The sequence below is a fragment of the Bufo bufo genome, chromosome 3 (assembly GCF_905171765.1).
Source record: "Bufo bufo chromosome 3, aBufBuf1.1, whole genome shotgun sequence".
Lineage (NCBI taxonomy): Eukaryota > Metazoa > Chordata > Amphibia > Anura > Bufonidae > Bufo > Bufo bufo.
Genome location: NC_053391.1, coordinates 694,164,616 through 694,184,242, shown reverse-complemented (window position 1 = coordinate 694,184,242; position 19,627 = coordinate 694,164,616). Strand labels below are relative to the sequence as shown.

The following is a 19,627-nucleotide window of genomic DNA, read 5'->3' as shown; positions in this document are numbered from 1 at the left end:
AAGAATCCATTATACTCCTGCCCGGGGGCTCCTTGACCTCTGAGCCTTTCACCCCTGCAGGTCAAACGCCCTGGGATCCCCGGAAAGAAGACGAGAGCGAGTAACACGGCCCAAAAACGGTCACTAGAGCCATCATCACATGACCACAAAGAGTCTCCAGTTATAGCGAAATTATAAGGGAATTTTTCCATCGCTTCTGTGTCCGCAGCCTCTCCCCGGCCGATAACAAGTGTAACGTCTCTCATCCCCCCCTGTCAGGCAGGACAGATGCAGCCCCCGGGGGGCGCTCTCTGTGGGTGATGTCACCACTGATAATCAGCAGCTGCAGTGTAGAGCGGCCGCACTACGGGACCTAATCAATGATAACCACCCACCCGGAGCCACACGTCCACCTGCTGGGGGCGGGGTACGGAGTCTGCACCCCCAGAGACCCCGGAGTCGCCCTTCAATGTCAAAAAGTTCTCTTCTTTCTGTTTGTGGAAAAGCAGGACAAAATTCCAGCTGCCCACCGATTCAGGGCTCTGGGAAAGCTGGGTGATAGCTCCTGTAAGTGAAGAAATGGCTGTCACAGGTCCAATCACTCAGCTTTCCCAGACTCCTGAATAACAAATCTTCCAAGTATAGTAGACGCAAGACATTCACACGTCCGTATGCGCTTTGCGGATTCGCAAATTGCGGATCCGCAAAACACGGACACCGGCAATGTGCATTCCGCATTTTGCAGACCGCACATCGCTGGCACTCTCACAGAAAATGCCTTTTCTTGTCCGCAATTGCGCACAAGAATAGGACATGTTCTATTTTTTTGCGGAACGGAAGTGTGGATCCGGAAGGGCGGATCTGCAAATGCGGATGCAGACAGCACATTCCAGCCCCATTGAAAATGAATGGGTCCGCACCTGTTACGCAAAATTGCGGAACTAATGCAGACCCATTTTGCAGACGTGTGAATGGACCCTAAGGGTTCATTCACACGTCCGCAAAATGGGTCGGATCCGTTCCGCAATTTTGCGGAACAGGTGCGGATCCATTAATTTTCAATGGGGCCGCAAAACATGCGGACAGCACACAGGGGGTCATTTATCAAACTGATGTAAAGTAGAATTGGCTTAGTTGTCCTTAGCAACCAATCAGATTCCACCTTTCATTTTCCAAAGTAGCTGTGAAATATGAAAGGTGGAATCTGATTGGTTGCTATGGGCAACTAAGCCAGTTCTACTTTATACCAGTTTGATAAATGACCCCAACAGTGTCTACCATTCAGGTCTCCGGGAAAGCTGGGTGATAGGCTCAGTACCAGCTGGCAAGGTGGCACATTGGTCGCCTTCCATGGGTTTTTGTCCTGCAGGACTCTGGGAAAGCTGGGTGAACCCACAGAGAAGCTGGAATGACGGGCTTAAGGGTCACCCCGCTTTCCTCAGACCAGATAAAACAAAGAGACCGATGATGAAAACGCTAGAATGACTATTCACACTGGAGATTTTACGGGGAAGCGCTCGCTGTGACAGTCTTAAAGGGCCACACACGTTACGATTTTACGGTAATAAAACGCATTTTACAGACAACTCTCCGTACAGGATGGAAAACTTCTGCCTCTGTCACTTCCCAGGACTGGGGTGGTGGGGTTTGACCAGAGGCCGCCCCACGTAGGGTTAACGGGCCCCTGGTGCAGGCTGAGCGCGGCGTGTCAGGGAAGATGAATCTGAGATACTAGGCAGGAGAGCAGTAAAGAGATTAAAGTCTTATTATTACCGGGCGTCTGCTCCCCTCCCCCGCCCGCCATGACAGCTCAGTCATCATCTGTAAGAAATACCGGAGCGCGGCGTTATGATGGCAAACTCGATAAAGCGTCAGGGGGAGCCGCGCCTCACATCCATCACCGGGACGCCTGGAACATCTCAGCTCGCTGCCGGCCGCGCAAATGTCTGTAATATATTTCTGGTGATGCGGCAGTTTAGATGATTTTATGAAATAGAAATATGTGTATGGCGGGTGGGGGAGGGGCACCGTCAACAAGGGACACAATGGTAGAGCCGGGCACAAGAGCTGACAATTAGATTCAAAATCCCTGCAAATCACATAATGGACGTGGCTTTACCCCAGGAGAGCTCTCCATCGGTGCAGGCCCCTTTAAGGGAGGACATCCTATTCTAGGGTGCGATAATATTTACACTGTGGCACCTGCAGGGGGCGATGAAAGTGGCAAATTATGGCTTCCTGATCCGCAACCAATCAGGAACAGCGAAAGGGGCAAGATGTCTGTTACTCCGCCCATTAGACTCCAGACTATGGCCTATGGCCGCATTCACAAGGCCATTTTATGGACCGCGTAATAAGATGGGTCTGATATCAGCCGCTCCTCTTATAACGCTGCTGTACTGTAATAAGATGTGTCTGATATCAGCCGCTCCTCTTATAACACTGCTGTACTGTAATAAGATGTCTGATATCAGCCGCTCCTCTTATAACACTGCTGTACTGTAATAAGATGTGTCTGATATCAGCCGCTCCTCTTATAACACTGCTGTACTGTAATAAGATGGGACTGATATCAGCCGCTCCTCTTATATAACACTGCTGTACTGTAATAAGATGGGTCTGATATCAGCCGCTCCTCTTATAACACTGCTGTACTGTAATAAGATGTCTGATATCAGCCGCTCCTCTTATATAACGCTGCTGTACTGTAATAAGATGTCTGATATCAGCCGCTCCTCTTATATAACACTGCTGTACTGTAATAAGATGTGACTGATATCAGCCGCTCCTCTTATAACACTGCTGTACTGTAATAAGATGGGACTGATATCAGCCGCTCCTCTTATAACACTGCTGTACTGTAATAAGATGTGACTGATATCAGCCGCTCCTCTTATAACACTGCTGTACTGTAATAAGATGTCTGATATCAGCCACTCCTCTTATAACACTGCTGTACTGTAATAAGATGTCTGATATCAGCCGCTCCTCTTATAACGCTGCTGTACTGTAATAAGATGTGTCTGATATCAGCCGCTCCTCTTATCAGACATCTTATTACAGTACAGCCGTGTTATATAAGAGGAGCGGCTGATATCAGACACATCTTATTACAGTACAGCAGTGTTATAAGAGGAGCGGCTGATATCAGACATCTTATTACAGTACAGCAGTGTTATAAGAGGAGCGGCTGATATCAGTCACATCTTATTACAGTACAGCAGTGTTATATAAGAGGAGCGGCTGATATCAGTCCCATCTTATTACAGTACAGCAGTGTTATAAGAGGAGCGGCTGATATCAGACATCTTATTACAGTACAGCAGCGTTATAAGAGGAGAGAATGATATCAGACATCTTATTACAGTACAGCAGTGTTATAAGAGGAGCGGCTGATATCAGACATCTTATTACAGTACAGCAGTGTTATAAGAGGAGCGGCTGATATCAGTCCCATCTTATTACAGTACAGCAGTGTTATAAGAGGAGCAGCTGATATCAGTCCCATCTTATTACAGTACAGCAGTGTTATAAGAGGAGCGGCTGATATCAGACACATCTTATTACAGTACAGCAGTGTTATAAGAGGAGCGGCTGATATCAGTCCCATCTTATTACAGTACAGCAGCGTTATAAGAGGAGCGGCTGATATCAGACATCTTATTACAGTACAGCCGTGTTATATATCAGCCGCTCCTCTTATAACGCTGCTGTACTGTAATAAGATGGGACTGATATCAGCCGCTCCTCTTATAACACTGCTGTACTGTAATAAGATGTGTCTGATATCAGCTGCTCCTCTTATAACACTGCTGTACTGTAATAAGATGGGACTGATATCAGCCGCTCCTCTTATAACACTGCTGTACTGTAATAAGATGTCTGATATCAGCCGCTCCTCTTATAACACTGCTGTACTGTAATAAGATGTCTGATATCAGTCGCTCCTCTTATATAACACTGCTGTACTGTAATAAGATGGGTCTGATATCAGCCGCTCCTCTTATAACACTGCTGTACTGTAATAAGATGGGACTGATATCAGCCGCTCCTCTTATAACTCTGCTGTACTGTAATAAGATGTGTCTGATATCAGCCGCTCCTCTTATAACACTGCTGTACTGTAATAAGATGACTGATATCAGCCGCTCCTCTTATAACACTGCTGTACTGTAATAAGATGTGACTGATATCATTCTCTCCTCTTATAACACTGCTGTACTGTAATAAGATGGGACTGATATCAGCCGCTCCTCTTATATAACACTGCTGTACTGTAATAAGATGTGACTGATATCAGCCGCTCCTCTTATAACACTGCTGTACTGTAATAAGATGTCTGATATCAGCCGCTCCTCTTATAACACTGCTGTACTGTAATAAGATGTGACTGATATCAGCCGCTCCTCTTATAACGCTGCTGTACTGTAATAAGATGTCTGATATCAGCCGCTCCTCTTATAACACTGCTGTACTGTAATAAGATGTCTGATATCAGCCGCTCCTCTTATATAACACTGCTGTACTGTAATAAGATGTCTGATATCAGCCGCTCCTCTTATAACACTGCTGTACTGTAATAAGATGTCTGATATCAGCCACTCCTCTTATAACACTGCTGTACTGTAATAAGATGTCTGATATCAGCCGCTCCTCTTATAACACGGCTGTACTGTAATAAGATGTCTGATATCAGCCGCTCCTCTTATATAACACTGCTGTACTGTAATAAGATGTCTGATATCAGCCGCTCCTCTTATAACACTGCTGTACTGTAATAAGATGGAACTGATATCAGCCGCTCCTCTTATAACACTGCTGTACTGTAATAAGATGTCTGATATCAGCCGCTCCTCTTATAACACTGCTGTACTGTAATAAGATGGGACTGATATCAGCCGCTCCTCTTATAACACTGCTGTACTGTAATAAGATGTCTGATATCAGCCGCTCCTCTTATAACACTGCTGTACTGTAATAAGATGTCTGATATCAGCCGCTCCTCTTATAACACTGCTGTACTGTAATAAGATGTGTCTGATATCAGCCGCTCCTCTTATAACACTGCTGTACTGTAATAAGATGTGTCTGATATCAGCCGCTCCTCTTATAACACTGCTGTACTGTAATAAGATGTGACTGATATCAGCCGCTCCTCTTATAACACTGCTGTACTGTAATAAGATGTCTGATATCAGCCGCTCCTCTTATAACACTGCTGTACTGTAATAAGATGTGACTGATATCAGCCGCTCCTCTTATAACGCTCCAGCACTATTATAAGCTGCAGTCTTCGGCCCTTTAAGGCTCACGCAGTTTATATCATGAGGACTATTCCTGGACTGTGAGGTCATTGCTCGTTACCGCTGATCTCCGGTAGAGGCGACGGTCGCTGTGCGGTCCTTTTATCGCGCCTCTTATTACACGGCAGTCGCACAGTCCGGGTGTCGGTGAGCGATCGGACACGTCCTCGTGATGAAGACTTTACACTTGACAAGTATCAGATTATTCGGCAGTAAAATAAACAGCCATAAAGCAGGCGGCGGCGCATTACCATAATAATCACCGCTCTGCGTGCCGGGGACGCTTTATTTACAAAGACGAGAAGCCGTCTGACAGGGATATTAAACCGCGCTGCAGAGCCCGACCGCTCCTCAGTCACTGCGGCGCGCTGCCGGCGATGGGGGGTCTGAACTACGCACATCACAAATAGTGATTACATATTGTGTCAGCTACTCCAGTCACATCCAGAGCTGCATCCACAATCTTCCTACTTTAGACCCCTGAGTTCCCTTATAGCTGATTTCCACCACCTTATATGATGGCCCTGCTGGTTCAGGGTCTTCCCCTTCTGTGGTGCATTGTGGGAGATGTAGTGTTCAGACCAAGTGCAGCACCTCAGTCTATGGTGCAGTGCATTATGGGAACTAATAGAGCTGCTGGCCAGCAGAGTTATGATTGCAGCTTCGGGTGTGACTGGAGTTGATCACCTATGCCAATATTTGCTGTTCTTACCTTCCAGCGAGTGCAGGTTTTTCTCCTTCGCCACCTCGTAGACGCTGGAGAAGTCGTCGCCCAGGTTCGGGTCAGCTCCGGCGCGCAGCAATGACCTGACGATACTGTGACGAGAGAGAACAGGAGTAAGGAGCTGAGCCCAGGAGCTGACAATCTATCATAAGGCCTGGGGTTACACTGCTGCACTGCACTGTGGGAGAAGGTTCTTATCGATCTATCTCCACTAAGTCTTATACTCCAATCACATCCAGAGCTGTTTTTACAATTTTGCTGTCTGTGTCACAAAGCCGACCCCAGCTTCACTTATATTCTGTATTCAACTCTAGTCACATCCATAGCTGCATCACCGATTTTACTGACCACCTTGTTGGGACACGGAGGACAAGGGGAATATTTAAAGGTGGGATGAAGCAATCCACCAGCAGGGAGCAGGCAAACATACAAGGCCTGAGCAGAAGTCTGATTTCAGCTCTTGAAGTAATCAGAAAGTAAGATCTGATGTAACAGCAAAAATGTGAATGCAGCTCTAGATGTGACTGGAGTATAAGACATGACGTAACGGCACAATCTTGCGTGCACCTCCGGATGTGACTGGAGTATGAGAAATCATTTAAAAGCAGAATTGTGCCTGCAGCTTTGGAGGTTACTAGACTATAACACGTGATGTAGCAGTAGACTTGTGTCTGCAGCTCTGGATGCGAGTGGAGCATTAGACACGATGTAACAGCATAATAGTCTGCAGCTATGGATGCGAGTGGAGCATTAGACACGATGTAACAGCATAATAGTCTGCAGCTCTGGATGCGAGTGGAGCATTAGACACGATGTAACAGCATAATAGTCTGCAGCTCTGGATGCGAGTGGAGCATTAGACACGATGTAACAGCATAATAGTCTGCAGCTCTGGACGTGAGTGGAGCATTAGACACGATGTAACAGCATAATAGTCTGCAGCTCTGGATGTGAGTGGAGCATTAGACACGATGTAACAGCATAATAGTCTGCAGCTCTGGATGCGAGTGGAGCATTAGACACGATGTAACAGCATAATAGTCTGCAGCTCTGGATGCGAGTGGAGCATTAGACATGATGTAACAGCATAATAGTCTGCAGCTCTGGACGTGAGTGGAGCATTAGACACGATGTAACAGCATAATAGTCTGCAGCTCTGGATGCGAGTGGAGCATTAGACACGATGTAACAGCATAATAGTCTGCAGCTCTGGATGCGAGTGGAGCATTAGACATGATGTAACAGCATAATAGTCTGCAGCTCTGGATGCGAATGAAAGACTGCAAGGACTGTGTCTGCAGCTCTGGATGTGACAGGAGTAGCATAACGGTCTGTATCATTGGACACTAAGGGTCGCAGGCCCGGACATCTGCGGGTAGAGCAGATGATGAAGCCGCTCCCGTCCTTCGTGGGGATGCGCCTCTATTGATCCCACTACACATTCATGGCTGGGGTGGTCGATAGAGACAAGGAGTCCACGTGTATTTGGGCAGCGCGGCCTGAACACCCCTGAGCCTGGCCGCGGACAGCTGGGACCAGTCAACCAGTGGGGTGTGACCTCCGGGCGTGCCCGCCTATGGCCTCCTCTAATTACCTCTGCCAGGGGGTGAGGAAATGAGGCTCAGCCCGGGGCAGGAGGGGCCCTGACGTGTGCCCTGCTGCACTGCAGTTTGGTTCCTTTAGGGCTCGTTCACTCAAACGTTTTTTGCGTTCCGTATATAGAACCATTCATTTCAATGGTTCCGCAAAAAAAACTGAATGTACTCCGTATGCATTCCGTTTCCGTATTTCCGTTCAAAGATAGAAGAACATGTCCTATTATTGCCCGCAAATCACGTTCCGTGGCTCCATTCAAGTCAATGGGTCCACAAAAAAAACAAAAAACTGAACACATACGGAATGTACTCCGTATGTCTTCGGTATCCGTTCCGTTTTTGCGGAACCATGTATTGAAAATGTTATGCCCAGCCCAATTTTTTCTATGTAATTACTGTATATGCCATATGGAAAAACGGAACGGAACCACTACTGAAACAAAAAAACGGATCTGTTAAAAACGGCCCGCAAAACACTAAAAAAACAACAACAAAAAAACAACATACGGTGGTGTGAACGAGCCCTTAATCTGGCATCTGATAATCCAACACAGAACAGTAATATAATGAGGGACTGAGGGAAAAAGTCAGGAAATTATCCAACGACCGATCGCCACGTGTCATATCCGTATGTGAACAGGGCCTAAAATACCAGTGATGATTTATAAAACAAAAAAAAATCCTAAAAATTTAGAAAAAAAACTGGAAATAGAAAAAAAATATAAAAAATATAAAACTAAATATATAATATTGTCTCTGGCATATAAAAAAAACACTGATATATAGGACAGAATAAAAAAAAAAAAAAAAAAAAAAACATAATACAAATAATAAACCAAAAAATTAAATACTTAATTAAATAAAATTAAACATTTATTTTTTTATTTCATTTTAATAAAATCTAAAAATGTAACTTAAAGCGGCGGTCGATGATCCCACATGGTAAACATCAAATAAATGCATACACAATGCCAGAACCGCAGTTTGTCACCCCCCCCCCCCCCACAAAAAAAATAAAATAAAAATAAGATGAATAAAAAGTGATCAAAAAGTCACATATACCCCAAAAATGTACCAATAAAATAAAAAAAATAATATAAAAAAAAAAAAAATTTAATTGGTTCTTGCGCAGCTCCATCCATAGAAAAACTAAAAACTACGTCTATCAGGACACGGTGACGCAAAAAAATGTGTTGTACAGAAAAAAGGCTTAAAAGTGGTAAAGCAAAAAAAATAAAAAATAAAACTCTGGTATCGCAGAATCAAGGTTCTCACCAGCGTTAAGGTTTCGTCAACAGGACTTTTTTTCTTCCTCATGAATAACATAACAACAAAACCGAACCGTTATTTGCGCCCATAGAAATATATTAGGACGGAACAAAACAGAGCGCCTCTTAAAGGGTCCCTAAAATTCCGTTATAACGGAATTCCCAACGCTGGCGAGAAACCGCCCTTACAAGTAACTTAACACAAACTGGAGGCCGTAAGTTTAAAAAAGCAAAAAAGATGGCAGAATTGCAGAATTTGATTTTTTTTCTATCCTCCGACCAAAAAAAAACTAAAAAAGTATAATAATGGCGCACACAAACACAAAGCCCTCATATGTCTGCAATGACGGAAAAGCAAAAAAACAAAAACAGGGTTAAAAAAATAATAATAATCTCAAGAAAAAAAATAAAAATAAATGCTACAAAGTAACAGGTGATAAGGGTAAGATGGGGGCGCAAGCATTTCCTCTCCTCACAGGTCATGTCCCCCTCTTTCGGCCGTGACCCCATGGACAGGGGGGGGGGGATGCGGACCTTCCCAGCAGAGATCAGACGCGGCTCCTGTGATACTTCTCCTCCACTTGGGTTCTGCTCCGGCGATCACCTGGAAGAGTCAATAGTGTCGGGGGCTCAGGCGGCCATTGTCCTCGCCTCTCAGTAACAGGATGAGCACTAAGACATGAAAGGAAAACAAACAGGGGGCCGAGAAAGCCTCTTACCAGACGACCTTGAGGGGCTCCTCCTGGCATTGAGCTTGTCATGGCATCTTGTCAAAACCCGGCGCCACACACGAACTCATCGCACGGGTCGTGCCGCTTGAGAGCGGATATGCAGCCATTGTCCCGCCGGCGCTAATCCTGTGTTGGTTCAAGTCATTTACGTCCTTTTTGTCACTTATGAACTTGAAACATCAAAAGTCGCCAGTGCGGACGGTCCGATGCCGTTCCGAAATTGGATTTCTTTTCAGACGACTCATTGGATCTGGTGGGCAAACACTGGAAGGCGGCAGAGACCATCACCCTGGGAACAGAGTCAACATGGAGGCGCGGGGGAAAAACATCAAGATGCGGATCACAAAGGGGGAGGGGAGGGGAACAATATGTGTGCCGTACGAGGACCGAACCACACAGGCCCCATGTGCAACCATCATGGAAGACATGAGCCAAGATGGAGGCCAGTCTGAAGAGCAAACTGATACATAGAGAAGACCCCGCAGCCAAAGCGGGTGCATGCAAGGATTAGGGGTCATCTGTCTGCAGTGCAGACCTAACCAATCCTGCGGGGAGCGCCATATCTCCCATGTACAGCTCAGACCTAACCAATCCTGCGGGGAGCGCCATATCTCTCGTGTACAGCGTAGACCTAACCAATCCTGCAGGGAGCGCCATATCTCCCATGTACAGCTCAGACCTAACCAATCCTGCGGGGAGCGCCATATCTCCCGTGTACAGAGCAGACCTTACCAATCCTGCGGGGAGCGCCATATCTCCCGTGTACAGCGCAGACCTAACCAATCCTGCGGGGAGCGCCATATCTCCCGTGTACAGAGCAGACCTTACCAATCCTGCGGGGAGCGCCATATCTCCCGTGTACAGCGCAGACCTAACCAATCCTGCGGGGAGCGCCATATCTCCCGTGTACAGCGTAGACCTAACCAATCCTGCGGGGAGCGCCATATCTCCCGTGTACAGCGCAGACCTTACCAATCCTGCGGGGAGCGCCATATCTCCCGTGTACAGCGTAGACCTAACCAATCCTGCGGGGAGCGCCATATCTCCCGTGTACAGCGCAGACCTAACCAATCCTGCGGGGAGCTCCATATCTCCCCTGTACAGCGCAGACCTTACCAATCCTGCGGGGAGCGCCATATCTCCCGTGTACAGCGCAGACCTTACCAATCCTGCGGGGAGCGCCATATCTCCCGTGTACAGCGCAGACCTTACCAATCCTGCGGGGAGCGCCATATCTCCCGTGTACAGCGCAGACCTTACCAATCCTGCGGGGAGCGCCATATCTCCCGTGTACAGCGCAGACCTTACCAATCCTGCGGGGAGCGCCATATCTCCCGTGTACAGCGCAGACCTTACCAATCCTGCGGGGAGCGCCATATCTCCCGTGTACAGCGCAGACCTAACCAATCCTGCGGGGAGCGCCATATCTCCCGTGTACAGCGCAGACCTAACCAATCCTGCGGGGAGCGCCATATCTCCCGTGTACAGCGCAGACCTAACCAATCCTGCGGGGAGCACCATATCTCCCGTGTACAGCGTAGACATAACCAATCCTGCAGGGAGCGCCATATCTCCCGTGTACAGCGTAGACATAACCAATCCTGCGGGGAGCGCCATATCTCCCGTGTACAGCGCAGACCTAACCAATCCTGCGGGGAGCGCCATATCTCCCGTGTACAGCGTAGACATAACCAATCCTGCAGGGAGCGCCATATCTCCCGTGTACAGCGTAGACATAACCAATCCTGCGGGGAGCGCCATATCTCCCGTGTACAGCGTAGACATAACCAATCCTGCAGGGAGCGCCATATCTCCCGTGTACAGCGTAGACATAACCAATCCTGCGGGGAGCGCCATATCTCCCGTGTACAGCGTAGACATAACCAATCCTGCGGGGAGCGCCATATCTCCCGTGTACAGCGTAGACATAACCAATCCTGCGGGGAGCGCCATATCTCCCGTGTACAGCGCAGACCTTACCAATCCTGCGGGGAGCGCCATATCTCCCGTGTACAGCGCAGACCTAACCAATCCTGCGGGGAGTGCCATATCTCCCGTGTACAGCGCAGACCTAACCAATCCTGCGGGGAGCGCCATATCTCCCGTGTACAGAGCAGACCTTACCAATCCTGCGGGGAGCGCCATATCTCCCGTGTACAGCGCAGACCTTACCAATCCTGCGGGGAGCGCCATATCTCCCGTGTACAGCGCAGACCTTACCAATCCTGCGGGGAGCGCCATATCTCCCGTGTACAGCGCAGACCTAACCAATCCTGCGGGGAGCGCCATATCTCCCGTGTACAGAGCAGACCTTACCAATCCTGCGGGGAGCGCCATATCTCCCGTGTACAGCGCAGACCTCACCAATCCTGCGGGGAGCGCCATATCTCCCGTGTACAGCGCAGACCTTACCAATCCTGCGGGGAGCGCCATATCTCCCGTGTACAGCGCAGACCTAACCAATCCTGCGGGGAGCGCCATATCTCCCGTGTACAGAGCAGACCTTACCAATCCTGCGGGGAGCGCCATATCTCCCGTGTACAGCGCAGACCTCACCAATCCTGCGGGGAGCGCCATATCTCCCGTGTACAGAGCAGACCTTACCAATCCTGCGGGGAGCGTCATATCTCCCATATACAGCGCAAACCTAACCAATCCTGCAGGGAGCGCCATATCTCCTGTGTAAAGGGTAGTACCTGAGCCTGGTTCTTCTTCCTCTGAGTAGGGTCCTTGGGCCTGGTTCTCCTTCCTCTTGGGCAGGGTCCTCAGGCCCCTTTCTCCTTCCTCCCAGGCAGTCATCGGGCCTGGTTTTCCTTCTTAATGGGCATAGTTCTTGGCCCTTTTCTCCTTCCTGCTGTTCAGGGTCCCCAGGCCCGGTTCTCTGTCCTCCCGAGCAGGTTCCCCGGTTTCTCCTTCCTCCCTGGCAGGGTCCCCGGGCCTGGTTCTCCTTCCTCCCTGGCAGGGTCCATGGGCTTGGTTCTCCTTCCTCCCTGGCAGGGTCCATGGGCTTGGTTCTCCTTCCTCCCTGGCAGGGTCCCCGGGCCTGGTTCTCCTTCCTCCCTGGCAGGGTCCATGGGCTTGGTTCTCCTTCATCCTGGCAGGATCCCCAGACCAAGCTCTCTGTCCTCCCGGGCCTGTTTCGCCTTCCTCCCCGACAGGGTCCCCGGGCCTGGTTCTCCTTCCTCCCAAGCAGGGCCCCCAGTTCTCCATCCTCCCAGGCAGGGTCCCCGGGCCTGGTTCTCCTTCCTCCCAGACAGGGTCCTCCGGCCTGGTTCTCCTTTCTCCCGGGCCGGGTCCCTGGGCCTGGTTCTCCTTCCTCCCAAGCAGGGCCCCCAGTTCTCCATCCTCCCAGGCAGGGTCCCCAGCCATCCCCTGATTCGGTCTCCACCTGTAGGGCCCGACACATAATCTGGTGTCAGTGACTAAATGTTTACATGTCCTTTACGGTTGTGTCAGAGCAGAGACACCGCCCTCTCCTGGAGGTGACAAGATGGAGAACAAGGAATTCTGGGAAGTCTAGTGATGTCATCAGAGAGTGAGGAAGTAGCTAAGTTCACCTCTAACACGAGTGTCATGAGTGCAGCTGGGGACTTACCTGCAGGAAGCGCAGACCTGGGAGCCTATTGTGAACAGATTTATTGTCCCCGCGCCCTCGTGTACGGGTAGTACCTACGATCACCACCTACCTCTGATTCCTCCCGATGGCAGCCACCATGAGCGCCGTCCAGCCAAGCTTGTGCCTAGAGTTGGGGTCCACCTTCTGCCGCAGTAGTCTACAAGGAGAAGAATCCACCATTACTGTGGGCACATCAGGAAGTCCTGGGCTCCGCCAGCTTCATTCTGCTGCTCTCCGTTCACAACTTGTTTTTCCCTTTGTGCAAAATGGAAACGGTCAGAAAGCAGGGCAGCCGCTGTCATAAGATCTGTCAACAGCAACTTGCTAACGGTTTCTACACCGCACAAAATTAAATACAAGTGAAAATGGCGAACGCCGATCCCTGGCGGATTTGACATCTGACGGCTGCCACAGGTGCAGTGTCGCTTTAAGGCAGGGATGCTCAACCTGCGGCTCTCCAGCTGTTGTAAAACTACAACTCCCACCATGCCCTGCTGTAGTCTGATAGCTGTAAGCTGTTCGGGCATGCTGGGAGTTGTAGTTTTGCCACGGCTGGAGGGCCGCAGGTTGAGCATGCCTGCTTTAATGGATCCCACCGCCCTGAGCGGCTCACCTGTCCACATCGCTGAAGTTACTGGTCCGGGCCGCCTCTAGTAACTGCTCACCTGGAGGCAGAGAGGAGAGAGGGGAGAATGCACAAGGTCACGTCATGTCCTATATTCCAGTCACACCCACAGCCGCACGGCCTCAGATCTGTGATTTCAATGATCTTTTCTGACTGCTGTCCACTACTGGGTGTACTACAACTCCCACTGGGATAGCATGCTCTGTACTGAGACAGCAGGGGGCAGTAGCGAATAGCCTGAGATCAGCAGAGTTGTGATTTCAGCTCTGGAGGACTGACCAGAAGAACGACACACAGCGCGGCACAGCAGCCTCCAGGAGACAGCGCCACCTACTGACTTAGCGCTGGCAGCCGTCTACCTCCGGGATTGATCAGAGCCTTGACAGATGGGCGACAAATCTACGCAGAGAGTGCAGATATTGGGGGGATTCTCTCCTATCCCAGACACCCCCCCCCCCCCCAAAATATATCATCAGTGCATCCCTCTATTTCTTTGTGAAGCTGAACCAAGAATAAAGGGGGAAGGAAAGGTAGAGGACGAGGGCGCCACCTGCAGGACGTCACAGGGATGGCAAGCACTGACAGCTGCAATGTGCAAGAACTAGAGACACGATCTGCAGCAGAGGGAAGTCGGGGGCCGCAGGGGCTGTTTACATGCATGGGGGAGGGGGGGCCACTCCTGGGGCATTAAAAATACTGGGGGGCCACTCCTGGGGCATTATTAATACTGGGGGGCCACTCCTAGGGCATTATTAATACTGGGGGGCCACTACTGGGGCATTATTAATACTGGGGGCCACTACTGGGGCATTATTAATACTGGGGGGCCACTACTGGGGCATTATTAATACTGGGGGCCCACTCCTGGGGCATTAATAGAACTGGGGGCCACTCCTGGGGAATTATTAGAACTGGGGGGCCACTCCTGGGGCATTATTAATACTGGGGGGCCACTCCTGGGGCATTATTAATACTGGGGGGCCACTCCTGGGGCATTATTAATACTGGGGGGGGGGGGGCACTCCTGGGGCATTATTAATACTGGGGGGCCACTCCTAGGGCATTATTAATACTGGGGGGCCACTACTGGGGCATTATTAATACTGGGGCATTATTAATACTGGGGGCCACTCCAGGGGCATTATTAATACTGGGGCATTATTAATACTGGGGGCCACTCCAGGGGCATTATTAATACTGGGGGGCCACTCCTGGGGCATTATTAATACTGGGGGGGCCACTCCTGGGGCATTATTAATACTGGGGGGGGCCACTCCTGGGGCATTATTAATACAGGGGGGCCATTCCTGGGGCATTATTAATACAGGGGGGCCACTCCTAGGGCATTATTAATACTGGGGGGGGCCACTCCTGGGGCATTATTAATACAGGGGGGGGCACTCCTGGGGCATTATTAATACAGGAGGGGGGGCACTCCTGGGGCATTATTAATACTGGGGGGGGGCACTCCTGGGGCATTATTAATACTGGGGGCCACTAATAAGACATTTTTAATACTAGGCCCCCGGTATTTTTCAGGTTATTGCCAGTTGGCCCTCTGTGATAAATGAGGGGTCTTGGTTGCAGTTTGGGCACTCGGTCTGTAGACGGTTCCCCATCACTGCTCTAGCGCCACCTGCTGTCTGCTCTCTCTGCGATTTGTCTGTCCTGTACCGGTGGAGAACAGCCTGTCCGATCACAGCCTCCCCCGGTCACAGCCTCCCCCGGTCACAGCCTCCCCGGGTCACAGCCTCCCAGGGGTCACAGCCTCCCAGGGGTCACAGCCTCCCAGGGGTCACACCTCCCAGGGGTCACAGCCTCCCAGGGGTCACAGCCTCCCAGGGGTCACAGCCTCCCCGGGTCACAGCCTCCCCCGGTCACAGCCTCGCTGTCCGGCCCCGTTCTCTATAATCTGACCACAACCCGGCAAATATTTGAGTGCGTGCAGCGGCTTTCTTCTGGCCGCGTCCTGCATGTTTGCCGGGGTGCGATCGCTGCCGGTCCCCATTATAGTGGATGAGACCAGCGGGGGTCCAGTAGCTTCCGGCCGGAGATAATAAATGCTAGTATGAAACTAACCTTAGACCAAAGCAAAAGATTAGTTCCATCCTTCCACTGCCCCCCGCCCCCCCCCCGCCCCAAACCAACAGCTGGATATACAGGGTGGGCCATTTATATGGATACACCTTAATAAAATGGGAATGGTTGGTGATATTAACTTCCTGTTTGTGGCACATTAGTATATGTGAGGGGGGAAACTTTTTAAGATGGGTGGTGACCATGGTGGCCATTTTGAAGTCGGCCATTTTGAATCCAACTTTTGTTTTTTCAATAGGAAGAGGGTCATGTGACACATCAAACTTATTGGGAATTTCACACGAAAAACAATGGTGTGCTTGGTTTTAACGTAACTTTATTCTTTCATGAGTTATTTACAAGTTTCTCTTTGTTTACAGCCATTGACATGTCGCCGAGGTTAACACGTGAGGAGCGGATAGAAATTGTGTTGATGTCTGGTGAACGCAGTAACCGGGTCATTGCAGCAGATTTCAATGCAAGACACCCTACGAGACCACCCATCTCCCATGCTACAGTTAGCAAACTGCTTGCTAAGTTTCGTGAAACTGGTTCAGTGTTGGATTTGCCAAAATGTGGAGGCATGAAATCTGTCTCTAATGAAGAGACATCAGTGGCTGTCCTAGCTTCATTCAGCAAGAGCCCACAGCGTAGCACTCGCCGCATGTCACTGGAGAGCGGCATTAGTCGGACATCCCTTCGGAGGATATTAGCTACTCACAAATGGCACCTTACAAACTCCAGCTACTGCAGCATCTCAACGAGGATGACCCAGATCGGCGCACTGAATCTGCAGAATGGGCAAAACAAAAATTGGAACAGGACCCTCAGTTTACGCAGAAGATTTTGTTCAGTGAGGACGCAAACTTTTATGTGAATGGTGAAGTTAACAAACAAAACCACCGCTATTGGTCTGACACTAACCTACATTGGATAGATCCCTCCAAGACTGATGGTATGGTGTGGTATATGGGGTACAAAGATAGTGGGGCCATTCTTCATCAATGGAAACCTCAAGGCCACTGGATATGTGAAATTGCTACATGATGATGTGTTTCCCTCTTTATGCACTGAAGCTGGCACGTTCCCTGAGCTTTTCCAGCAAGATGGTGCACCACCACATTATGGGTGTCAGGTCCGAGCATTCCTAGATGAACAGTTTCCTGGAAAGTGGATTGGTCGTCGTGGGCCAGTTGAATGGCCCCCAAGGTCTCCCGATCTGATGCCCTTAGACTTTTATCTTTGGGGTCATCTGAAGGCAATTGTCTATGCTGTGAAGATACGAGATGTGCAGCACCTGAAACTACTGATACTGGAAGCCTGTGCTAGCATTTCTCCTGCGGTGTTGCTATCAGTGTGTGAAGAGTGGGAGAAGAGGGTTACATTGACAATCCAACACAATGGGCAGCACATTGAACACATTTTATAAGTGGTCAGAAACTTGTAAATAACTCATGAAAGAATAACGTTACGCTAAAACCAAGCACACTATTGTTTTTCTTGTGAAATTCCCAATAAGTTTGATGTGTCACATGACCCTCTTCCTATTGAAAAAACAAAAGTTGGATTCAAAATGGCCGACTTCAAAATGGCCGCCATGGTCACCACCCATCTTGAAAAGATTCCCCCCTCACATATACTAATGTGCCACAAACAGGAAGTTAATATCACCAACCATTCCCATTTTATTAAGGTGTATCCATATAAATGGCCCACCCTGTAGATTGCCATGTACTATATGATCCCTGATTTTTTTTTACCATTAATCATGGGATAAACCCTTTAACTCTTTGCTACCCTTGACTACTACTCTTCTGACCCCGCCCCCCTCATCACCTTTGGTCGTGTCTCCTCCGCTATAACAATAGGCCAGCAGGGCGGCAGCAGCGAGCAGGGGCGCTCCATGCTGGGGAGATCCGTCCCAATCATTACGTTCTCTTTGGCGGCCTCCAGCGACGGATGTTTGATACTGCAGTCCCTTAAGTTGTGAGCGATGACTGACGAGCTCGGCGCGCCCTCCAGTGTTGAGAAGCCGGCACTGCAGTCCTGACGCTACACGCTGCCCGGTTGTCACGCGTTGGCGCAGAACCTCCGTTCTCCCGGCCCGAAATGAAAGCACCGGACAGGAAGCGAGGAGCCGGGAGAGACCGAGCCCGGACACTCGGGTGCTGCACATGAGCAGGAACCACACAGGGAACGGCTATACGAAGCGGCAAAGATAGACGCGTCCTGTCACTTTCCCAGACCTCTGGCGGTGGTGACCTAGATGACGTCACTGGCGCGCTGCATCTTGGGAGTTGCAGTTGCTCAGTGAGAGGCGAAGGCAAAGGTGTCAGGAGGAGGAACTACATTTCCCGACAAGCTCCGGCGCGGTGTCCCGGTGCATGCCGGGAGCTGTAGTTCTCGCAGCTGACGTTAGGTTACATTACATCAGCTGAGGTCATTCCTCGCGTATTATAAACGTTGTGACGTCATTTCTACACTAGAATAAAAAGAATAGTGCGCGCCCCCTGTAAGTCTCCGTTTATGTTAATGTAGAGGAGGATTGCTGAGGTAAGTATAGTCGCCATGGACGGTTCCAGAATGGCTTCCTTTTGTGGTTAGACTTTCTAGGCGCTGTACGGCAGGGCCGTCTTTTCGAATGGGCACGCTGGGCAGTTGCCCGGGGGCCCCACTTGCCTGGGGGCCCGCCTGCCCAGTGAACCCACCAGCCAACTTCCCAACCGTCATTTAGCAGCGTTGCCGCCAGGGCCGTCTTTACCAAGGGGCAAAAGGGGCAGCTGCCCTGGGCCCAGTTGCTCCTGGGGGGGCCCAAGGCAGCTGCCTCTTGAGCCCTGCTAGCTACTGCCCCGGGTGTCAGGCTGTCGGCTACACAGGCATCATGATCGTACTGTGTTAATGATCTTAATTCTAGGACCTTAATGAGTTTTGATCTAGGACCTTAATGACATCATTACCATGTGACCAGTAACCTAGCAATTACTGGTCACATGGCTATGAAGTCATCACAGGTCCTATCAGGAGTGTTGCAGAAGTTAACTGTGGAGCTTTTCTGTGTAAAGATTACATCAGAAAAAGGTGACATGGGGTTGTTATTTTAATATACTGTAAACTACTGTATAGTGGGGTGCTGTGTACTGTGTGGGGGGCTGTATACTGTGTGGGGGCCTGTATACTGTGTGGTGGGCTGTATATTGTGTGGTGGGCTATATATTGTGTAATGGGCTGTATATTGTGTGGTGGGCTGTATACTGTGTGTGTGTGGGGGGGGGGGGGGGGTGGCCTGTATACTGTGTGGTGGGCTGTATAGTGTGGGGGGCCTGTATAGTGTGGGGGGGGGGGGGGCTGTATAGTGGGGGGAGTGCTATACTGCTGTACTGTATAGTGTGGGGGGCTGTATACTGTGGGTGCGGTATAGTGTAGAGTGCTGTACTGTATAGTGTGGGGGGCTGTATCGTGTATAGTTTGGGGTGCTGTATACAGTGAGGTGCTGTATAGTGTGGGGGTCTATACTGCTCTACTATATACTGTGGGGTACTGTATAGTGTGGGGTGCTAAACTGCATACTGTGTGGTGCTGTATACTATAGGGTGCTATACTGCATACTGTGTGGTGCTGTATACTATAGGGTGCTATACTGCATACTGTGTGGTGCTGTATACTATAGGGTGCTATACTGCATACTGTGTGGTGCTGTATACTATAGGGTG

At 49.7% G+C, this 19,627-nt stretch overlaps 1 protein-coding gene across 1 annotated transcript in view; it reads right to left on the bottom strand.

Moving 5' to 3' along the window:
• Positions 1 to 18,190, bottom strand: part of CLPB (caseinolytic mitochondrial matrix peptidase chaperone subunit B) — a 54,586-nt gene extending 36,396 nt beyond the window's left edge. The window contains exons 1-4 of the mRNA XM_040426573.1: positions 17,754 to 18,190; positions 13,830 to 13,881; positions 13,287 to 13,373; positions 5,995 to 6,098 (exon numbers count right to left, since the gene is read on the bottom strand). Coding sequence (XP_040282507.1) covers positions 5,995 to 6,098; positions 13,287 to 13,373; positions 13,830 to 13,881; positions 17,754 to 18,093 — 583 coding nt within the window. The 5' untranslated portion in view covers positions 18,094 to 18,190. The remainder of the gene's footprint in view (positions 1 to 5,994; positions 6,099 to 13,286; positions 13,374 to 13,829; positions 13,882 to 17,753) is intronic.
• Between the last annotated feature and the right edge of the window lie 1,437 nt (positions 18,191 to 19,627).